This window comes from Botryllus schlosseri, chromosome 11, assembly GCF_051294905.1.
Source record: "Botryllus schlosseri isolate E-star chromosome 11, Bs_hap1, whole genome shotgun sequence".
Taxonomy (NCBI): domain Eukaryota; kingdom Metazoa; phylum Chordata; class Ascidiacea; order Stolidobranchia; family Styelidae; genus Botryllus; species Botryllus schlosseri.
Genome location: NC_137246.1, coordinates 8,744,453 through 8,769,057, shown reverse-complemented (window position 1 = coordinate 8,769,057; position 24,605 = coordinate 8,744,453). Strand labels below are relative to the sequence as shown.

Below are 24,605 nucleotides of genomic sequence, written 5' to 3'. Positions count from 1 at the left end.
GGTTGCGGCTTGTGGTGATGACCGGTAGCTGCTGAGTAGTTGATTTAAGGCTTCCTGTTTGTTTTGCCCCTGTTCATGACAGATCTTCATCGATTTTCCGAGAATTTTCATGAAGGTTTCAACTGGATTGGCTTGCGGATGGCGGGGGTAGGCAGTCTTGTGTTTAATACCGTACGACTCTGAGAATTCCTTGAATTCGAGTCCATTGAACGGTGGGCCATTGTCAGTTTTATGCGATTCTGGCCGTCCATATTGTCTGTAGATGTCAATCATTGCGGGAATGACATATCTCGCTGCAGTACTTTTCAGTATTTTGGCATCGGGAAACCGAGTCATCATATCTTGAACCACCACAATGTGTCTGCCATCTGGCATTGGGCCAAAAAGATCGACACTGACTTGTTCCCAGGGGCGCTCGGGTGGTGTCAGGATCTTTTGCGGTTGTTTCGACCCTGGGTTGGTGAAGAGCTGGCACATCTTACATTGTTTCACCTTATTTTCAGCCATTTTGTTGAGGTTTGGCATCCAAAAATGTTCTCGGATACGGGCTTTCAGTATCGTTATACCCGGGTGATGGCCTTGGTGGGCCTTATCTATGGCTTTACTCCACAGTGATTCAGGCAGTATGATTTTGTCCTGTTTCAGGACAAAGCCTTTTGACAGGGTGAGCTGATCCTGGAATTTGCGATAGGGCTGGAGAGTCGGCTCTGATTTGGGTATGTAACCCTTTCTGATGTATTTAGTGAGCTTGCGGAGCACTCGGTCATTTCTGGTTTCCTCCCGAATATTGTCCAAAGATATAGCTTCTGTGTATGGGCTATGGCGGAGCCAGAACACTGTGCGCTCGAGTTCATTAGCTTCATCCTGCCACGACGAGGGAACTTGATCCAGTGGCTGCGCATGGCGGGAGAGGTAGTCGGCTGGGTTATGTTTTCCTGCCTCCCATATGACCTCAAATGGGATATCTTGATGACGGAGTCTGATTCTATCCGTCCGGATCGATCCTTTTCGCGTGTTACTGAAGATGCTGACAAGAGGCTTATGGTCCGTTATGACATGTACTTGAGGACCGCCCACAATGAAATTGCGGAAGCGTCTGAGGCCGAAATCGATGGCGGTGGCCTCCAGGTCTAGCTGTGGGTAACGTTGTTCCTCTTGTCTTGTGGCTCGACTAGCAAACGTGATTGGTTTGCAGTCAGAAGAGCTGTTGCCTTGGGCAAGAATTGCTGATATTCCTGATACATGAGCATCCACAAAAATATACGTGCTCAGATGTGTGTCAAAGTAGCGTAGGAGAGCGTCTTCCTGCAGGCACTGTCGGAGGTCGTTGAATTCCTTCTTGCATTTGTCTGACCATCTGAACTCTTTGTGCTTCTTTGTGAGCTGGCGTAGGGCTGATGTCTTGCGAGATAACAGGGGTATGAATTCCCCAAATGATTGCACAAAGCACAAGAAAGACATGACTTCATCCTTCGATTTTGGTGGCGATGCGTGTCTGAGAGCGTCAATCTTGGCTGGATCGGGTTTCACCCCGTGCTTTGTTACAATCATCCCCCAGAATGGGATTTCTTTCTGCCTGAAGATGCATTTGTCAGGATTTAGAGTCATACCAGCGGCTTCGATTTTCCGGAGAGCTGCATAGAGGGATTCATCATGCTCTTCCTTGCTTTTCCCAGCAATTATGATGTCGTCATGGATGACATGGATACCTGACATGTTATTGAAGATAGGGATGAGAGCTTTGGTAAGCTCGCCGGAGGCGGGTTTCGCACCCATTGTAAGCCTTCGGTAACGCATCAGGCGGTGCCCTGCGTGGAACACTGTGAGTGTGCGGGATTCTTCGTCTAGTTCGAGCTGGTGGAAGGCAGACTTGAAGTCCAGCTTGCTGAAGGTTTTGCAACCTGAAAGTTTGGCTTTGATGTCTTCGACACGTGGGATGGGTATGTTGGTTGGCTTGATGCACTTGTTTACTTCTCGCATGTCAACAGTGACCCGAATGTTGCCGTCATCCTTTGGAGTGAGGACTACGTTTGAGACCCATGGAGCCGGGCCGTGATGCTCCTCAATAATTCCGTCTTTTTCCATTTGATTAATGGCATTGTCGAATTTTGAGCGCAGGTGATGCGGAATCGGGCGTGAGCTTTGTGCAACAGGCGGAGCTTTCTTATCGGTGTAAAAGTGTACCTTGTGGCCCTTGAGAGTGCCTATCCCTCTGAAGATGCTGGGATACCGATCGACAATATCCGACGTGAACTGATTCTTAGAAAGGGCGCGAATTGCCTTCTCGTTAGAGGATTGTTTCGGAGGATGGAACTTGATGATTCCGAGTTCCTCGCAGAGTTTCCCACTTAGTAACGTCTCGACTTCCAGTGGTACTATGTAGAAGCGTGTCAAGCAACTGTGCTCGTTGTAGGTGACGAACCCTTTGTAGTAGCCAACGCATTTTATGGGCTTAGAACCAAACGGCCGAATCCTCGTTTTGGTTTTGCGTAGCGTCAGTCCTAGCTTCTCGGCTTTCCTTTCTGACATGACATTCAGGTCGGCGCCTGTGTCGGCAAAGCCAGTCAGTCGTTTTTCAGCCACGATGACCTTGACTGTGTATTTTGGTTTTGAGATGCGCCGAATAACAGCCCAGTTGTGCGGATTTGCTGGCTGGAGGGCTGACTGTTTTCTACGCGCTTTGTGACGAGAGTCTCTTGGAGGCATTCTCTTTTTATTCTGCACTTTGTGAACCCGTTTTGATTTGGGTGGTTTGCTGCGAAGATATTGATCAGGCTTCTTTAACATTTTCTTGTGTTCCGGTTGAGGCTGATGGTGCAATCTCCGGACACGTCTTTGCCTGGGTGGTGCTTGTGACTCTGAGTCACTGCTAGAGGCGGAACTTTCTCTCGATGAGATCGATTTGCGTCTAGGCTCGATAGAGCTTCGATGGCTCTCTTCGGGGTCATGCTGTACGCGTTTCGTAGATCTGCAGGCCTTGGACCCCTTGAAATGGCCCTTGCGCCTGCATGCGAAGCATTCACGATCGGTTGCTCGACAATCTTGTTCCCCGTGGCATGATGGATCTGAGCATGTTCTGCATGATCCGGATGTGCGTGCCGGTTTCTTCCGGCTTTTGCTGTACCTCTTGGGCTTGACCCGCGAGATTTTCTCGCTGTCGTCGCTGTGCTCTGACTGAATTTTCTGCGCTGTGTGGGCTGCTGCTTCCATTCTACGCCCATTTTCTACGAGTTCCCGCAGTTTCCATTGGCTTTTGAGGGCGCTTTTACGGATATCATTGTGTACGGTACCCACGATTATTTGATCACGAATCATGACATCTATGACATCGCAATTGGCATTAGCACAGCTAAATTTGCATGACATCGCCTCTTTGCGGAGACGATGGACGAAGTTGTCAAAGCTCTCACCTTGTTCCTGGTGAAGTCGATGAAACTGATAGTTTGCTAAGGTATAGTTGCGAGTTGTCTCATACCTTTCTTGCATTTTTATTACAAAGTCCTTGAATTGAAGATTGGCCCGTTCATTTGCAGGGACCGTGGATTCATAGTCCTTTTGAAAGCTTCGAGATGAGAATTTGCCGAGGAAAAGCTTGCGCATGTTGATTTCAACCCACTTAGCCTTGTCCTCTGCGTCGGTAGGTGGGTCGGCGGCGATGGCATCGTATTCATAACGGAACCTACTCACGAAGTCGCAGAAGGCGTCATGAGCGTTATTACGATGTAACTCAGGGTCGAATTCGCCAATGGACCCTTTCATTACGTAATTGGCTTGCATTTTTCGTAGTCAGGATTATAGGAGCGAGGATTAGAGTAGATACACGCGGCTGCTTCTGATCGATGATAATCCGTGTTTTCACTCGTCGCCAATAATAAGTCTCGTCCTCTGATGCTGATGAGAGATTTCAGACAGACTATTTCAGCAGAAGATTTATTAGATTAAAGCTAATAATCCTAACTACATCTGAGGAAAGAAACAATGCGAGAAAGCAACATTACTGCACTACTGTGAGCGCAGGCGGCAGCATATATGAGCAGTCTTCACAACACATGTTGTGAGGCAAAACTTGTGAATTCGCTGTAGCGAGAATCAGGATATAACACTTACAATTGGGCGAAGTTAATAATTCTGTTAAAATTTCCTCCTTTTCAACTTCATTGTGGTCGCGATGTAATTTGCGTATAATTTGGAGTTAAGTTTATGATAAAACGTTGGACCTAATTTCTTGTTTGGTCGATCCACGGGTTTACTGGTGCGTAATGATTGAGACTTAATTTACCTCGATACCTGGTATTGCTCCGGAGATATTGCATTTCGAGTTGTGGTTCCCAGCATTGAGTTGTAAATTATGTTTCTATTGCAGATATTGGTTTTGGTGTATGACGATGAACAGCTCAACCTGCGTTTGCAACTCGTGGACAATTTGAAAACAGCTCTCCGTACAGCACCAGTCAGGTAACAATGAAATTTAATTTACTACTAATAATATATCAATAAATAAAATGAATATTATAAACAAGCTTTACTGTGAATAAAGAATATAATAATGATAATCGGTTAAAATAAAACCAGATCAGGTAGCCTATACTTGCAAATGCGAATCCAGCCCTGGAAATGTTTTCCCCCGTCTAAATCCTTTTAAAATTCTTTTTAAATTGAAATAATCGCATTCATTTGGAATGGGATGGCAGAAACAGTTTGGTTGCAATTCTGCTGCTTAATTTTGAAATACCGGTATCCCCAATTGTTGACTATTAATCTTTGAAGGTAGTAAAAATCGTAGAAATGCTCCTTCGTATGGAAAACAGCAGAATATTTGGATGACAAATCGCCTGCCTTCAGGAAATAATTATCATAGTAGTAAATTGCTATGTTGACATCGGCGAATTCTCTCGACGTAGTAGTAAAAAATGAGTTTCTCGGTCAATTATTCCAATTCCGGTTTGACGCATCGTGAAATTGAATGTTCGCTTTTCTGTAATTTGATGGTACTACTTTGTAGGGTTGGCTGCGGAATTTTGCCACGGTACCGATATTTACTCTTTTTCACACATCAATTTTTACGCCGAAAAGCATTCATTCATCAAATTTATGAGGAACATACTCGAAGCTGTCGTCACGGGTTGTTGCCTCGGGGCATTGCATCAGACTACACTGATTTAACATTCCAGAACAGATAAATAACAACTTTTAAGGTCCAGATGAGATTTCAAGCGATATCTAATTACGATGCATGCACAAAATTAATGACTTCACCGGACTTGTTCACATTCAAAACGTATCATTTAGTGAATTTTGTTACATGCGCCTTCTGTCCTTTATCATCTCATGAATGGTGCATTCCGCCGGCCAACGATAAGTTTTTTCTTTTTCCGTTTATATATCGATTTGTCACGTCGAGCCGATTTCGATTACGCAGCGTCTTTTATCGGGTCTGTGATGTGACTGCGTGTTTCAGATTTGTGTCGCGCTTCATTGAACTGGACGGATTATCATGCCTGCTGAATTTTCTGAGGAATATGGTGCCGGAAGTGACCGAGAGCAGGGTCCACACTTCGATCATCGGATGCATAAAGGCGCTGATGAACAACTCCGTGAGATAAATGCGATAAATAAGCTATATTGTTTAGCGTATACTTGATCAACAGTAACGGAGAGAGACTTGTCTTACAATGGCATATTTTTTTTCTTGTACAAGCTCGATAACTCACTCATTAGCAATCTGTCGATGTTCTATATAAGCCGAGTTGTATTGAACTAAATTATTGAGGTGGATCCAGCCTTAATTGGTCTATTGATCTGAGCTCCCATGGTACTGGTACGAGATGCAAATGTTTCCAATAACCTCTACCTGGAAGCTGTGATTGACTGAACTGGCAGCATGCAAGGAGCCGCTCATTCCAATATTATTATCGCCATAAATTTTGGTTCTGATTGCTGTCGATTAGTTATTCAACTGCAACTTGTTAACAATTAATAACGGCATTTCCGACGAATCTTCATGGGAAAAAAACACTTTAATACCATATCTCATGTGTGCTTATCAGACCTAATGGCATATTGTCTTCAAAGTAAGCCTGCACCAGTTTTTGGTAACTTTGTAATTTATTTCTTGAGGCCCAATATTTTTTAGTTCTGCACCTGCCTCTCAACAGTAGCCCACTGTTTCATTTCAATTGTGTTATTCCTATGATACCGTTCCAGGTAGGGTAAAGCGCCCCGGTGGCTCCTACACATACACAGCTCAATTACTGGCACATTGCAGTGTTTGGAATAACTAAAAAAAATTCACAATGGGTGTAAATGACCATAGTAGTTGACAAACACCATGAATACCACAAACGACAATGGCAAGATTTTGTACATTTAAAAAGAGTGTTTTGTTCCTTTTCAGCAAGGACGATCTCACGTCCTCGGTCATCCGGAAGGCATCAAAGTGATAGCTCAAAGCCTCACATGCGAAAACATCCGAACGAAAACGGCCGTTTTGGAAATACTCGGCGCGGTCTGTCTCGTCCCGAACGGCCATAAAAAGGTGCTGGAAGCGATGCTGCACTATCAGAAGGTGGCCCACGAAAGGACCAGGTTTCAGGTGGGTTCGTGTGTGTTTGTTGGTGTGTTTTTGTTATCGCAGTGTGTGTGGGTTTTCGTGTAATTGCTTCTTACCGAGTTACATGAAGTCGCTCTCAACCATCGATCTGCCAAATACATTTCAATTTTATATCTCAATCGCAAAATGCATTGACTTCAATTTCTGGATATTGGACAATTTAATATAGTAGCAAAGAGCAAATTCAGATTTTTTTAAAAATAGCCTACATTCAAAATGAAGTCAATTTTATTCAGATTTACCGCGCAGAAAGTTCTATGAAACGACATAGCCCATGCAATATCAAAAGGACAGCATCTTTTATTTTGATTTACATCATTTTGTCGTTGACGTTTGGTTGATTTTGATTTTTGAAAGTTTACCAAGTCTGCAAAATATGCTTTAAAATTTCTCTGGTCTCTAAGCTGAAAAGGCCTGGAACCACTGATGTAAACCACTCGTGAAGAGCTGATCAAACATCCGTTTCGTGTGTTCTAGCACTGGTAGCTTGAACAAGACGGCATCTTACGAGTCTTATGAGTGGGTGTAGATCTTGTTATTGCAGAATGCCGCCATGGGAAATTTAATCGTGCGGTGAGGCGTAAATCACTGCAAGCAGAGCATCACTGAGATTTTAGGAAGATCGGTGTTGGTGTTGTTTGATCTGTGTTTGACGATATCATCACATAAAACTGCCATCTAGTTTTGAGTTCGAAGAGTCCAAATTTTGATATTAAGCTGTACTGTGGCGAATACTCAACTCGCTCATACTTTTTTCACCCTTCGCATTATGGGACATCACTGTTTGACATTTTTTTACGATCTTTTCTTGTGATGGCTGATGCCGGCTAGAACTTTTGTGTTCACACACAAGTGAATAGTGACGCTTTCCTGGGCCTAACTAACTCGGATATTTTATACTTTTGTAAAGAAGTAGCTTGGTATGATGTGCCCCATCCGGGTTTACTGCTGCCTAATGGAACGTCAATGTCTCCTGATAAGGACAATGGTTTTTAATACAATCTCAAAAGTGCGCCAAGTAATAGCAATTCGGAGGCTAGGCAAATATAGAGACCTGCTAACTTGCCTCTTTATTTCACTGCTGCGTATGCATTTTAGGTGACACCCACACACACCAAGCCCAGTTAACAGTTTGACGTTTTCTCAAAATGTTGCAACGTATTTTTGTGTTAGAAATATTTCAAGAATGATACTTTTGCGGAAAACTACATCAGATATGAAATACAATAAGAATGATGCTTGCGATGGGCCATCGTGATAATTCGTGGCTATGCACGGTGTATTATATCGTGTTGCTCTTCATTATTCATGGCGTTCCGTGGCGTAATATTGTTTTCTGATGTAGGGCAGTTATGTGACATTATTTTGCAATTTCTAATTTTGAAAAAAAATTTCAGGGTGTCGTTAACGAACTCGCAAGGACGTACCGCGCTCCCGAAGACAATGTTTTTGAAGTTGGCTTGAAAACGGTGATCATGTCGTTTTTCAACGCTATTGTCAAGTGCGGGGCTGGAGAGGTAATATTGGCTTGCAAAATCCTGAGGGGTCTGAGAACGAAATATCTATGAATTATTGACCTGGGAATATAGCAAATCGTCGCTAGATGCGATGTGATGGCTCTTCATCCGTTGGTCGACTGCTTTTTTAAACTACTTGAGTATTTTTTCTGATTTCACTCGGATTCGTGACATGACAGACATGTCTTGAAAATTTTCTACTTAATGTTGTCGATCATTTGCGTGCACTGGCGAAATGATTGCATAATGTTGTGTCGCATGTGTCTACCGGATTACAGGCAAAGATTAAATTCGTATCCCCGCCTCTGCGCAAATGGATTAGACGTTTTCTGTGGGAGGTACAATCTTGTGTTTGAAAGAGCTCACATTTGACAAGACACGTCACATATCACTTTCACCGCCACTATCGAGATCTATCTGAGCTATTTGTGTTCTGCTTTCGAGAGGTCTTGCTCACGCGTGTGCATCTGCACTGTGCACCGCGCACGGTGTATCAGCACTTGGAAGTCTAACACTGCAAAGTATCGGTTCCACTCCGCTCGAGGTTGAGTTTGTGACAAAGTTTTGCATGAAGTGCTGCGAGATTGCATTGATTGTCTTGATTTTACCTTACTCGGCAAAAGTGATAAAATAATGTGAAATTCGATATTGCTGTGGTGTACATGAGCAGTTGATTGCGTTTCAAACAAAGCAGCGACATTCATTCTTGCTGGGAAGGATAGGCTACTGAATACTTACTGAATGGTGCTCGAACACTCCACGTGAAGCTTAACACTCAATACGTAATTGAATCAGTCATATACAAGATATTTCTCTCCCTTAGTCGAAACTAACGTGATTTGAATAAGGAATATCGGTCATCAACGGGCATCTTGCCGTGCAAACTACCTCCAATTTCGGCATTTCTTTCAGGACAATCTGGAATTTCGAATGCATCTCCGTTACGAGCTGCTCTGTCTCGGAGTGCAGCCGATCATGGACCTTCTGAGGTCGCACGAAAACGACACCCTGAACAAACACATCAACTTCTTCCAAATGGTCCGGCGCGAGGACGAAGCGGAAGTCGCGGCTCGGTTTGATCTGGTACGTTAGCCTGTTTCTTGCTGAATTTTGTTCGTGCCTAAAATTAAGCTTCGGAAAGAGAGAGGAGCTACCTGTTTGGTATTCATATGGCACACCAAATTCACCTGATTTTTTGTTGTTGTCAGAATTTGATTGAATAGGAGAGACTGCAGTTTTTTTTCGTGAGTTTTGATTTTGTTACGTAGTCCTTCGCTTTGTTAGGCTATGATCTGAGTTTGTTGCATATTATTGTGTATGTTTTGAATTCAAAGTTGTTGGGAGTAGCCTACCTAATTTTACTATTATCTCAATTTGCTATGTTTTTGAACTACTTCCACTTCTATTCAGCAGTTTTTTAGGCAAAACTACTTGTTACACACCTTGGAATTTGTTAAGTAGAATGTAGTTTTGTGATATGCCTTTACCTGTATAGTGAAGTTGCCATGGCTATTGGGCAAAATAGCCCCTTTATCACATTGACTGAATGTATTTTCGACAATTTGATCTATTTGTAGTGGTCATTGATCCTTCTGGTTATTTTTGGAGTACTTTTAATTTGTAATAGATTAAACTTTATAGCATTACGTTCACTTTTACATGGTACAAATATGGACCACTTTGCTCCCATCTGTTTATTTGTGATTATGGCTGAATTGTGGTCGAAATAGAAAGCGTAGTAGGCCTATTTTACGTAAGGTGCTCAATACGTATTGGTCATCTTTTGTATGTTGAAAGATCCCGATTTTCCCCCGCCAAGTATTGGTATCAATCATTTCATTCCACCACTGCCTATGAATATAACGTCTGAGTGATAAGGTTTTGTCTACCTCTAGAATTATGTGGTCTGAATAATTGATACGAATTTGAAGAGAAACTCTTGGTACTGAGATTTCTGTGTTACGAGGTTACTTTCGAGGTTATCTGAAACACTGCAGAAATGTTATGTCTGCATATTGACTTTTTCACCTTGTCTTGCAGACGTGTTTTGTACACGGACATCACCATGAAACCTACTATCACATGCACTGTATTTTACTACAAGTTCCATGGGAGTAATACACTCCGATTTATCTTGTCAATTCGAAGGACTATCACCTTCGCATTCATGTATTACATATTCGTGATATTAGGAAGCGTGCACATTTCGTAAGACGTATTTCTCGATGTATAACGGGACTTATAATGAATATTTTATCCGCTCTGTATTATTCATACTTCGAAGGCACGCTTATAACTGCACAGTGCACTTTGCCAATGGAATATTTTGCGTTTTCAGGTTCACATTGATACGAAAAGTGCCAATTCTATGTTCGAAGTCTTGCAGAAGAAACTCGCCCACACTGAAGCGTACCAGAATTTCTTATCTGTGCTCCACCATTGTATTTTGTTACCTCGTGAGTCCGTCAATATTTGATTTGCTATTTTCATAGCTGTCTTGGTACCTGTTTGACGATGTTATGTAGGGTCATGTTAAATTGATGCTGAGGAGTTTAGTTATTTGAAGTTTTTACGGTTTTTCTCTTTAAAACGTCAGGGAGGTAGATTCTCCCTTTTGCTATTTGTCACTGCTCGCTGAGAATGTGTTTGTAGAGTGTGACTCTTACAAACTTTGGATATCTTGAGACATTACTATATGTTTGACAATGGCCGATGCGGGAGTTACATGATTCAGTGTTTTCTGATATGTCTGCTGTCTGTGACTCGACAGTGGCTTGTTTAGTCTTGAGTGACCGCCCTTGGGTAGCCTACGTTATGTTTCTGTGATCCTACACTCAAATGCATTCTTTCTAACCCCGGGATAATATTTCAAATGCTGCTGCAGTTTTATTGTAAATAATGAAGTATTTTTTAAATTACTGTCACCAATTAGAAACTTAACTTGAAACATGTCATATTTTGGCATCGGTAGAAAATATCAGTTTAGCAGAAAAACTCTTTTATGTTGGTATTGGTGTGAAATTCTTATATCACTCCACTGTCGGGTCTTGCTTGGCGTTATAATCCTCGCCCCAAACTGTATATGTGTCGTTGATGGCATTACAAAAATATTTCGAGCCCTCCACCCCTGAAATTTCCTTCGCAGCGGACCCATGGTGGATTTCTGCTTGTCACCCTGCATGCATTCTGGTGTGCTGTTATCTTTATCTTATTTTACAGTGGATCGAAACGGTTCCCCTCATCACTGGCAGCTGTTCGACAGACTACTGCAGCAGGTTACTTTACAAAAACTCGACGGTAGCGATCCGGATATCACGTTTCTACGAAATTTCAATTTGGAAAAGTGTTTGAAAATGTGAGTGGCCCTGCATATTACCGTGTGTCGTTGATTTATTCTGTGCCCATCACTTTATAATTTAGATTTTAAATGTTTGATTCGTCATTTCAGTAATTAACATTCTGAGAGTTGAAATGACTCAACTTGAGATGTTAATGAATTATATGACTGATTGCAGATTTATCACACCAGCTATCATTTCATACAGTAATTTTCTTTCCAGAATATTCCTAGCCTCTGGAGAGGAATAGTTCTATTTTTAAATTGATTTGATTTGGGATGAAGGTAATTCAAACACAACTCTCACAATGGTATTGGGAAGACGGCAAAAGTGCTTCCGCTACCTTGATATGTATTAGCAACCACTTCTAGCCTTTTGCTGATTGGCTCGATTTTATTAGACTATACACTACAGTTATGCTGTTCTTATGACATGAGAACTTGGTTTTTTACCGTACCGCTGCAGGGCGCCTTTTCCTGATCCAAGGTAGGTGGGACGCGTCAAATTAATGTGCTAGTCCATGTTAACCGTGTCTCATAATCACTGCACACCAACAAGCTAGCTCTTTGATTCGTAGACTATGTTTATTGTTTTGTTGGCAGACACGAAATTTCTTTTTAGTTAATGATGGCATATGGCATACATTTACTTTGGTTTGGCATTTGTTTGTTTGACGGAATGCTCCATTGCTTTCACAACTTCGATTCTAGGAATTATGGAGTTCAAAGGCAATTTCTCTCTGCTTCATCAAACTTTTGTGTCATTGTATCTGATGGTGACAATCGTTTTGTACACTACAGTTTTAAGTTGCTAAAATACTCTGTTTGTATTGCTGTACCAAATTGATGTCGATGTATGTGACGATGTAAATATGGAAGCTGTCTAAAATAAGATCTTCATTAAAATTCCCGGGGAGAGAGCTGGTAATAATGCAAATGAATAAATGAATCTGGTGTGTTCAAAAATTAAACTTGAATCCAACTGAATAGTTGAATTGTGCGTCTCATTAGCTGTATGGAAAATTCCCCAATGACTTAGAGATGAAATGATGGCATATGACATCTGGACATTGATAAGCGACCTTAGCAACTTGCTAATTATTCAAACCCCTGCAATAAGAGATTTGGTCACTTGTCATGGTCAGTAACGTTAGTACCGCCACTTTCTCTGATCATACAACTTGATTATCACTGACCGCACTATTTAGTGGTTTTGCATTCATATCACTTTTTCCTTCTACTTCCAAAATTTTGCCTTTCAATACTTCGTATTTTATCGAATCAAGAGAAACTTGTGTGTCGATTTGCAATGTTTCTATGAGTGCAATCGCTAAGGTTGACTAAGCAGTATTGCCTGTATTGCTATGCTTGAAAATAAGGTGTGAATTGCACCATTTTATGGCACTACTGAATAGATACCTCGTTATGAGAGTCATTGTGGGTTCTCGATAAAAAATAGGCCTGTGCCGAGACACTGCTCTTTTTGGGTTATGGTGCTTGCTCACACTGTCGCTACCAATAACTTATTTTCCACTTCAACTTGAATTAATTTCAACCTTCTACTTCTACTTATTAATGTCAGATTCAGCGATAACCTTTGGAAAATGCACTGTAACTATAAAACATGAGATACAAGCAATAATCCTGGCTCGTTAGGTCCCACCGATCAATATGATACTTCGTCCACTTTCCAAGTCTTCTGTATTTGATCATTTGTTTTTCGAGTGTCATACACTCATACTTCATTTTAAGTCCGTTCTATCTTTAGACCTTCAGATAAAGCATTACCGAGAACAGAATCTGTTTGGAGCAATATTTGGTAGATTAGAATTATTTAGAATTCAGAACCACCATCCATCTATTAGTATTGAAGATTTTGTATGTTGTGTTACCTTCACACAGGAATACATTCATAAGTTTTCTTTGTGTTACTTTACTTTATCATCATACGTCTCAATAGTCATCTTGATACTGGCGGGAAGTACTTAACCCAACGGTATGCACCATTTGCGGAGAATTGGCCCATGCCAATATTGTTGCCTTGGATTATATTTTCCATATCCAGAATTGAAGATACTTTACAATATGTTGGTGGCACCTGACACGGTATAGCTACAACGCATGTCACAATGTTGTGAAAAATTTTGATTTTAATCAACATGTCATGCTGCGTAGAAAATCTTCCATCAGAATAATCTTGACGCTATGAAATGTGAAATAAGACCTCTTCATAGTTGATGGATGATATGGTTAACATAACACAAACCTGTTACAATGTTACATGACCCAACATGCACTAATATACGATGATTCTAATGACTGTTATGATTAATAAAAAGGTTGTGACTGAGGTGATTCGTATTTATGAATCAATGTCATAATTGGGTTAAATTAAGTCATCTTCTTTTCGATGCAAACCTGCAAATCGATGTTTCCTCTTGATTTATGCCAAAATGGCCTGCATTATAACATCGCATCAATGTCGCGTTTGGTATGCCATGACATGTGCACAAGGATTCTATTTTTGTCAGTAACGTGCTTCTGATCCTGGAAGTAACATACTTTTTATTTGTGTTGTGTATTGTGAGCATTATTAGCCGCCTCTTATCAAAAACTTCAATTTCTTATCAATGAATCAAAATAATTTCCACAGACAGGCCTGTGATTTCACTGCCGTTAGTACCTAATTTGAATGTTATCACCGCTTAGGCACTGCGGTTTCCTGCCGTCTTACATATAAAATACTTGTCTATTTTTGTCACGTTACGGCATATTACTGCATCATTTTTCACAGATTGGCATGCGACTCGAATGTATTCATGCAACGTTCAAGCATGATGTAATTTCAATGCAATTTAATCGCTGTAGACTTGAAAAGTTGTTACTGCAAATTGAAATCTTAAGGGTCAAAACCAACAACATAATCTTGCTCATATAACTTGTACGGGTGAAGTATATTAAACTTGTGATATAGTGATAGCTTCCTTTATGAAACGGTGATCTGCGAATTGAGCTACTTGCAGTATCGGTCAACATGGAATTGACTAGCGTAAGCTAACACAAAGTACGAAGTCAGCAGATTGGGTCTCTTTTACCAAACAGACTCTACCAAAAGTAATATTCCACATTCCCATTATATTGTGCCGACACCATGCCATAAAGAATCATCATTGGTATTTTTTCACAGTTCTCATTTTGTTATTAATTTTCCAGACTCATCAACGAGAACGAGATCAAACAATGGAAGGAGACTGCGGAAACGATGAAAAAAAGTAAGCAGAAATCCCTTGTTTGCCGTGAACAAATTGCACACTCGTGTAATGATGTGAATTTATACTTAATTACAATTAGGAGTAACAATTTCCAAGCCATGCCAAAATATGTCAAGTGTAAGTAGAAAATGATGATTACAAATGGAAGTAATTTGAGAAAATAGATTCTTGATCTAGACGTCGTATAGGCAAAATCTAGCTGAACGCTCTGAAAAAGTTCAAGTAGCCTACTTTGTTACTTTGTTACTAGTTGCTGACGATTACCCCCCCGATGAGTGTCAGCCAAAAATATTCGGGCTCATTTCAATAAGCAAAAACTAGTCAATTGGATATTGAAGTTCTGTACCTCGAGAAGCTCTTTAATGAGGATTGTAAACCTGGTTCTGTTGGAAAATGTCCAATCGCCACAACCCTTTCTGGATTTTATTTTAAATTTGAGTCATTTATAAATTGGCAGGAAGCATGAATAATTGACTGCTAACCTAATAATATAGTCGTTGCGAATTGCTGGTTAATGACAGTGCGGCGATGCATTTTTCATGGACTCCATGGCAGAATCTACTTGTTCAGTACTTGCTCTATGAATTGCAATATTGAACATCAACATTTTGTCACGATTGACTTATTTCACTCTTAGCCTCCTATTAAATCTCTGACCCCATGCGGTCCATGTCCAAATTCTGAAATTCTTTCATATTTTCGACGGTTCATCAAGCACAAAAAGCGCGCATTTCAAATTGCCATAAATCTTGAAGATTGATGAATCAATTTTCGCGAAATAAATTTTGTTCAGTTTGAAATAGATCCACAACTGTCTTTAAATGTAGGCCTACATTAAAACACTTGGTTTATTACCTCAGTAGTTGGGAATTACATATGTCAAAAAATCATTTTCGCTAAACATTCAGCTCTAGCATGTCCCATCACGACCAGTCTGTGAAGCTGTGTTTTTTGTACATTTGTTACACTGTGTCATGTGTTTAAGGATGGGTTGGGCTGGAACTGTGTTAAGACAATTACCTCAAACCTATGCCAACAAGTTACATTGACACGCTATCTTTGTTGTGAAATCTAATGCGGACTGTGAAGTGGAGCTCCAAATCGTGCTCGAGAGCTTGAAAACTCTCGACTATATTTTGTTTGTATCTCCCTGGATGGCCTTCTTATTCTATCATCGCTTAAAGTGTCTTCCATCCTTGATCTATCCAACGTAAAAATCACAGTGAAACATACTTCCCTCAAGAGCACAGCATATTTGAACCCTCTCTGGTAGCACTGTTCAAACAAAGTGCAAGGTATTTGTGGTCAGATTACTGTACTGTTGAGCATTCGTTATCAAAATATTATGCTTAACTGGACTGAATTGAAGATATTTTCTTGCATTGATTCCGGATTGGGTGCTGACGTATTGCTGAAAACTGGGTGGGTGCTAATGCATCAGTGTTGGATTCCATGTAGTTATTCAATTAATAATAATATCAATACAGTTGCTTTAAATTTTCATATATGTTGTAGGCTATTTGTTGGATGTAAAAAAATTGTTTTTGGTTCGACTGAACCATAACTGTTTCTCTCTCCCTATGCAATTTCATACCCTCTGACTTTCCATTACCGACCGATAGCAAAAATGCAAGTAAATATCAGACCCTTGACTATTATCGCAATGATGAATAAGTCAATCGTCATTGCGGTGTTAGGAGAGCGTCGCTATCTCGAATTCTGAGATAAGGCACATTTGTAGATATTCTCTCTTGACGTTTATGATCTCAATAGGTCGCCCGGTCGTGGGGCACAGCATGAAAGCATGGTTCAACCTTCAATATTGGTGCTTCTCCGCAGGTCACAGATTGCACATCCCTGCTCTGAGAAAAGGCCATTTAGCTAGCCACAATCCTGGTGCTGATGCATAATAAGAATCAGCAATAACATACCGACAAGAAAACAGTGCGTGATATCGCTATCCACTCCGATCTATGTAAAGTCGTAATAATCATACTGGATATCCCCAGCCTATGATGTTTTCAGCTCGCGTTGAATTGTTGCGAGTAATTCCATCACCAGAATAAAGAAGGTCTCCTAAACGCAAAGGTTGATGCGTGAGATGGAATGTGGGGGCGATAGCATTGTTTTGGCGTTATTGAAATAGGGTGGAGTGAAAAATGGAAAATTTTGAATTTCAAAACGGACACTTGATATGTGGTGCCAAATTAAAAAAAAATAATTTCTATAATAATTTTGGGCTCGTGCACCCTCTAGTGGTCGTGCAATTGCACCGAACGAGCCAAAACTAGCTAATTTCGCTATATATTGATTACCGCTTATGCTAGAAAGCTGGTTTTGGGCTTAGAAGATGCGGAAGCAACAAGTTTCTATCTCACCTCCGGAGAACTTAGTCTTAAAAATGAACAGAAAAAAAGTTACAAGCAAATTATTGATTTTTAGGCTGTTTTAGGTAAAATTAGGCACTGAAGCAGTGGATGTGACGCCAAAAGCTTGTAGTGATTGATCTTATGACTGACAACTCCATATTGAAAGCACATAAATTGCAAATCTATATTGAAAACACAAAAACATCAATTCTATATTGAAAAAAGATATATTTCGAAGATGGTTTCACTACCAGAGTATTAGTATGTACAAACTTTTAAATCTTGTTTCATATTAAAGAATTTCATCTGCTTTCGAGATTTCAGTTTTTGTCTGATGAGGCCATCTCTACGTTCAAATCGCCATACATGGGCAATGGGCATATGCTTCGGTCACCACTTTAACGTCTCTTTCCACTGCCTGGTTGTGCCAAGGATGATTGATCCTTAATGGCGATGACCTTAGATTTTCCAGCTCGAGATATGAAAAGTTTTTGATTGCTGGTGGATGTTCCACATCTTTTAGATGCAAGTTGACAGTTTGGTGGTATGATTTGGCCTTGATGTTTATAATTGGGATTTTGAACAATCTGACTCCAGTGGCAACGTTGTTTTTAGGTTTCGGTTCATTAACATATCCTCCTTCAAAGTCGCCAATTGGAATCTGGTATTCAGTTTGATCTGCTCATAGTTGTAGTCTTGCAAGTCTTCTGAGGCCTTCATCATCATCATCGAGCATTCCCAGATGTGCAAAACATGCCTTTCGTTGTAGCAAAGACAGTGCAAGGTTATGAATTCGTGTATCAGAAAGCTTTTGTAACATGGGAAACTATGTTGCAGAAGTTTCTGGCACCATCAACAATGGAATTGCGCCTTTTTATTTCAAACCATGAAGGAAAATAAACCTCCATGCAGAACTGAGTAAGATAGTTCAGATTGCCTGATGGATGACTCTGTCGCACATAGAACATGCCAAATTTTGAGTTTCTATGTGCGACAGAGCAATCTGAATTATCTTGCTCAATTGTGCATGGAGTTTTATTTTCCGTCATGGTTTGAAATAAAAAGGAACAATTCCTTTGTTGATGGTGCTAAAAACTTGTGCAACACGAATTCGCAACCTTGCACTACCTTTGCTACAACGAAAAGCATATTTTGCACATCCGGATAATGTTTTTTGGGAATGCTCAGTGATGATGATGAAGGACTTGGAAGACTTGCAAGATTACAGCTATCAGCAGATCAAACAGAATACCAGATTCCAATTAGCGACTTTTAAGGGGGATATGTTAATGAAACGAAACCTAAAAACAACGTTGACACTAGAATCAGATTGTTTAAAATCCCAATTATAAACATCAAGGCCAAAGCATACCACTAAATTGTCAACTTGAATCAAAAGATATGGAACAGCCGCCAGAAATCAAAAACTCGTCATATCTCGAGGTGGAAAATCTAAGGTCATCACCTCAAACATCCTTGGCACAACCAGGCAGTGGAAAGAGATGTTAAAGTGGTGACCAAAGCATCTCCCCATGTGTCGGGATTTAAACGTAGAGATGGCTTAATCAGACGAAAAACTGAAGTCTCGAAAACAGATGAAATCCATTAATACGAAACAAGATTTCAAAGTTTGTGCAGACTAATACTCTGGTAGTGAAACAATCTTCGAAATACATCTTTTTTCAATATAGAATTGATGTTTTTGTGTTTTCAATATCGATTAGCAATGTATGTGCTTTCAATATGGAGTTGTCAGTCATAAGATCGATCACTACACGCTTTTGACCTTGAACCACTGCTACAGTGCCTAATTTTACCGAAAATGGTATAAAAATCAATAATTTGCTCGTAACTTTTTTTCTGTGCATTTTTAAGACAAAGTTCTGTGAAAGTGAGATAGAAACTTGTTGCTTCCGCATCTTTTGAGCCCAAAATCAGCTTTCTAGCGGAAGCGGTCATCAATATATAGCGAAATTTGCTATTTTTGGCTCGTTCGGTGCAATTGCACGACCACTAGAGGGTGCACGAGCCCAAAATTATTATGGAATTTTTTTTTTAAATTTGGCACCACATATCAAGTGTCCGTTTTGAAATTCAAAATTTTCCGTTTTTCACTCCACCCTATTATTGCAATTAATTAAAAGCAAATAGAATTGGATACGCTGAAGGAGGTGGTTGGCTAGCAGCAAACAACACATTGATAACTAAATAAATAGCTGTTACGTGTAGGTAGGGAATCGAAACACTTTACAGCAATAGTAAATTTGCACCCTGCTCAACATAATTTCGGAAAGTTGGCTCTGGTTGTGATAAATTTTACGAAAATGTACTTTACCCTCAGAGATTGCCGGATAGCTCAGTATAATTTTCAAGTCATCTCAATCCTAGTTTTGCGAAACACGGCATTTGGCATAGGCCTCTTTATGTGAAGATCAACCCCTAGTGATCAATTGTAATCGATATACGGAAACGGCAACAGTCGCACCCTAAACTCGAAAGGGGCCCAAAATTATATTTCTAAATCAACTGAGAATATTTTAGTGCAGATGAATTCGACACGATTTAGCTCGAACCAATTTTATTGCAGATTCTTCAAATTTCTACATAAGTGTATATTGAATTTGAAAAACGTGAATAATTTCAAGAAAGTTATTCTCGGCCGTCAAATTCCTCAACCCAATTATATGATAGATTCTTCAATTTCAACATAATTTAAAAATTGTATAACTTCAGAAAAAATTGGGAACATATAGCAAATATGAAAAATGATGCAAAAATTTGCCAAAAACGTATTCTTCAAATTTCAACAGCGTAGGTACCGTACATCAATGAATCATCGTTAAAAATCAGGAGTATAAAAGAAACTACATTATAACACAAAAATTTGCAAGAAACGTTCCTGACCATCAAATTCATTCGGTCCACAAAATTCGACATCTCTAAATAAATGATGGCAAGACGATATGAATTAGAAATTAAAATGTTAAATATAACATGAAAACTCTGAGAAAAAACATTCCTGACTGTCGGATTCCTCAATCGGGTGCGTTTTCTCGTTTCAGAACACGAGGAAGTGAAGACCCAGCTCGAGAGGAAAGAACGCGAGTGCGAGGAACGGGGTCAGGAGAAGGAGGAAGCTATGCAATCTTTGAACAAACTCAAATCCAAACTGGAAACGGAGACGAAGGAGCATCAGGAGGCCCAAAAACGCATCGCCGAACTCACGCAACAGATTGAGACGCTGCAGAAAACTGTAAGTCGCCATGCTAACACTCTTCGTTCAGCTATAACTGTATTAAATATGCCACGTAGAGAGCTACTGCATGGTTGTTTTATGCTGGTGTGTAACAACGCTACGCTATGCAATGACGGTATGGCAATGTACGGTAGAATATATACATAATAGACTGTCTTCAATGCTTAGCTGTAGCGAGCTGCTTTTAGTGATGCAAAATCCTAACTCTAACTTGTAGTTCATGGTTTTTTGCGTCATGCTAAATGTTCGGGTAGCAACCCGGCATGTGCTGTCCGAGGGATCCTGGCATTACAAAAGTTTGCTTTTATGATTTTAATTTATTAATTTGTTTAGTTTGCTGTTTTTGTACGGGTTTCAGCGATTTGAGACTTGTTTGTTTTGGCAAAATCGGTTGTTGCAGATTTTCGTGTTGTCGGTCGGTAAAGCAATTGAAATGGTCCTATAATTGGCAATTTCTGAGAAGTAATCAAGCAATTGAAGGGTGTGGGGATTTTGAGTAACATTGACACCGCACGTTATAGCGACAGTGCCCGAGCATAACGGCCAATTTGGTTCATATCACCCGAGCCTGCATATGCGTTATAAATCTGTATTTAGATTCACATATTCGCCAAGTCTGAAAGCCCTACAATGGTATATCTGTACTGCTTACTTGATATTTTCCCCTTTGGTATGGCTCTCGGTAAATTTTCAGATATCTTGTATTTGTGGTCGCACTTGTCGACCGCAGAAGAGTCAGCTTGCGAAATCTTATAGAAATCGATGCCACGTGGCTTATTGCTTAGTTCTATCATTACAACCAAAGAGTTTAAATTGTTTAGTTTGCCACTGTGTTCTGTTACTTTATGAGTTGGCTACGTGCTGGCATCCATGATACGTTGTTTTTGAGTTCTAGACCATCCCATATTCCCAGGTAATTGATGATTCTGTCAGCGATTCTATTGCATGCTCCAGAACCGAATGTGCTCCATTTGTTTTTCGCGCAAATTCTGCAATCGCAAAAATTACCGATTACAAAATCCGTTAATTTTTGCCCGGTGGCGCTGGTTTTCGTCCGATTAATTTACGTTGTTTTCTTCCGCTTTCTCTGTCGTCATTTGTTGCACGGCTTTCCATTCACGCGCCGCCGCTACGAAAATACCTCCGACGTTGTTTCTCTCTCTGTCTCTCTCGATGAAAATGTTTGCGGACGCAGCAGGCGACGGCCGGGTCCTCGTACCCGTTGTTATCAAACTCTTTAGCCCAATCTGGTGGGTATGAAAGTAGCGCTACTCCAGCTGTGGTGAGTAATTGGCTTTTGTCTTTGGGTATTTTGCATGGCTGTGTTCTGTAGATGTTTTGGTGTGCGGTGTCGTTTGCATTTCTATCAAAAGCAATGCATTTTGCTAGGTGCCATTTTCTGCCTGTTTCCGTTTCATTATCCTGCATCATTTGAGTGGTTATGTTGATATGTTGAGATTTCTGTGTTGTTTTATGATTGTTAGTACTTGTTGACTAGGTATGCTGCTGTTTCATGCATGTCACGCTAATGCAGAGCGTTGTTTTGCTTTGTCGTGCAAACGATTGTGTGAGTGTGACTAATTTTCAGAATCGATTTCATGTGACAGGCTTGTAGTCTGCTGCAGAGCCCTTGGTACCTGGTCTCGTTCAAGCACTTTTGGAATTGCAATTTCTGATGACTAATATGAAACTTTAGCAGTATAAACCGCTGACTACATAGGGTTATTTTTCTTGTGAAATAGATTTGAATACTGTGATATTTCAATGTAAGTGCAACGTACAGTTAGCTGCGTTATCTGAGAATCCATGTGCTGACCTTTCAAAATCTGTGACTTCAACAAATCCGATTAGCTTTATATTGGCACCGATGTGCTTCCATGATTTATAAAAATTAACGATGAGCATCAGTCTAACTAGTTAATGTTGATGGTGAATTGCCTATGAATGTGAACGATGCTGAACATTATTAATAAGAGTTTAATGAGTTTATTCCAGGATGAAAATAATTGTAGAATGGACTCTGGTTGCGTATTGTTGAATTTCTTTCTTATAATATTGTATTCTATATTATTTGGTAATTAGCACACAACCAGTTGTATCTATTTTCAATCCTTCGTCTCTTTTAATTAACAAAGCCATGGTAGCATTGACTTAACCTCATTTCATTGCATTGTTTTTATAACAAAAGTTGAATTTCATGTATTTTCTCATCACTGTAAGCTGTAACAAGCTCATGTGTTTGTCATTCATGTTCCGAGCATGAATATTTCAACGTAACTCCCATACCTTGGCTTAAAGCTGATGGTACGACTTTGACACAGAAATGTGTTAATTGTTTTGTATTGTCCTGTAATGAATGGGGGCTTTACAATGAATGTGACCTATAGATCTTCCAGAAGATTTAGTTGCTTTTATTGTGTTAAATTTGCGATGGCAAAGCGATCTCCCCCCGCCTCAGAGTATCATGGATTCATGGTCTGTGTTTTTTTCTGAAATACATTTACGTCCCAGTGATTTCCAACATATGTAATGGGTATTTTAGTCTCGCATACATGATACATGTATTGGCATAACACCATAGGTATCGAGGTAGTCATAGTTGGAGGTCAAGTAGAAGTAATGTTGTAACATACCATTAAAAGTAGCGATTTTCAAGTATTTTAGACATAATATTGCCAAAAATACTGAAAACTTGAGTCCTAAATCGTAAACACTTGATAAAGTAAAGCAGTTCGGCAAAACATATATGAGTACTTTGAAAAAGTAAAAGCATGTCGTTAGTCACCACCCCTTATCTGTTTAAAACTTCCTGAAAGGGAATAGCATATTGATATTGAAATAAACCCGAATATTTTTGGCTGAAACTAGTCATGATTAATCGTCAGTAACTAGTAGAGAAGTGAAAGAAGTATTGTACATCTATAATCATATTATAAAATATGACGTCACCGGTATGAAAACAGATGCCGCAGTCTTCCTGAAACTGTCTTCGTTGCTATTCTTCTATTTTTGGTCTCATTATAAATATGAACAGACCGAACAAGACACTTCTTGAGGATTGTCGCTATTATATCCACCATCGATTGCCTATCAGGGTCTGAAACGATATGCGGGACACAAAGACCGTGTCGGCATGATTACATTTCCCCCTTTGAACCATATTGACGAATTTCCAGGCCAACGCGGACCGGCTCGAAAAAGAACGGTTGCAGGAACTCATCTCGTCCGGTAGTATCACCGACGACGTAAAAGCTAAGATAGCCGCACAAAACGCTGCCCCGCCTCCACCACCCCCTCCCGCCGCAGCGCCACCGCCGCCCCCTCCTCCGCCCCCACCCCCGGGTGCCCCGCCACCGCCTGGTGCCCCGCCTCCGCCGCCTATGATGGGGAAAGGTGTCCCGGCGAATCCGAGGAGAAAAATACCGAAGCCGGCCAATCCGTTAAAGTCGTTCAACTGGTCGAAACTTCCTGAGAGCAAGATTACAGGGACAATATGGACGGAACTCGACGATATGAAGGTACATACGGACATAGTCGGGGTGGCCTTCATTGATAACCAAAATTGAAGTCGACTCTCTCAAATATACTCGAATATTTAGTATGCATACTCTACTCGAGGACTTGAGTCATTGTCTCCAACCCTAGATATACGGTATGCGAAAGCATCGATTTTGAAGATGTGCCAAATAGAATTAGTAACTGCAAGGTCTGACATATATGTGGGTACCGTAATCAGTTTTAACAGGTAAATTGGTACAGTAGCAGACTTTTCTCTGCCAATCTCCTGTGACAACTTTGAAATTTGGGTTTTGTTCTGAGTTCATGTACCTATTGTAGTGTTTATGCTGACCGGCTGTCGTGAAAGCTACTGATAGACCTATAGTATAATTCCACATCAGGCCTGCGCAAGGCATGTACCAGAATTGCTGCATGCTTGCTGTGATAAGGATAGTAAAATTATGATGATGATCACGAACAAGTGCGGTCACATAATCATAATCATTGCTAACCGTAGTTTTTTCTATTTTTCGATAAATCATCTCAATGCATACGTGTTTTGTAGGCGTTCAAACTGATCGACCTGCCAGACCTTGAATCGCAATTCTCCGCGTACCAAAGACAACAGGTAACGGTGACAGTGTTGGGTTAACAGCCATTTGAGTTTTGTGACTAACCCAAATAAGGCTGCTACAACATATTTCGATAGGATTGATGTGTCCGTGTGAGATATGTTGGGATTTGTT

General features: G+C 40.4%; 1 protein-coding gene across 10 annotated transcripts in view; it reads left to right on the top strand.

Annotated features, from left to right (window-relative positions):
• LOC145451064 (disheveled-associated activator of morphogenesis 1-like) overlaps positions 1 to 24,605 on the top strand; it is a 48,621-nt gene that overhangs the window by 14,371 nt on the left and 9,645 nt on the right. For 3 of the 10 annotated variants that reach the window (XM_080329548.1, XM_080329552.1, XM_080329551.1), the window contains exons 4-17: positions 4,364 to 4,455; positions 5,459 to 5,594; positions 6,395 to 6,592; positions 8,008 to 8,127; positions 8,406 to 8,465; positions 9,040 to 9,210; positions 10,466 to 10,583; positions 11,347 to 11,482; positions 11,931 to 11,951; positions 14,678 to 14,736; positions 20,168 to 20,358; positions 21,557 to 21,643; positions 23,538 to 23,879; positions 24,425 to 24,487. In XM_080329548.1, the coding sequence (XP_080185674.1) occupies positions 4,364 to 4,455; positions 5,459 to 5,594; positions 6,395 to 6,592; positions 8,008 to 8,127; positions 8,406 to 8,465; positions 9,040 to 9,210; positions 10,466 to 10,583; positions 11,347 to 11,482; positions 11,931 to 11,951; positions 14,678 to 14,736; positions 20,168 to 20,358; positions 21,557 to 21,643; positions 23,538 to 23,879; positions 24,425 to 24,487 (1,794 nt within the window). The remainder of the gene's footprint in view (positions 1 to 4,363; positions 4,456 to 5,458; positions 5,595 to 6,394; positions 6,593 to 8,007; positions 8,128 to 8,405; positions 8,466 to 9,039; positions 9,211 to 10,465; positions 10,584 to 11,346; positions 11,483 to 11,930; positions 11,952 to 14,677; positions 14,737 to 20,167; positions 20,359 to 21,556; positions 21,644 to 23,537; positions 23,880 to 24,424; positions 24,488 to 24,605) is intronic. The other 7 variants (XM_080329553.1, XM_080329557.1, XM_080329554.1 and 4 more) reach the window with 5 other exon arrangements.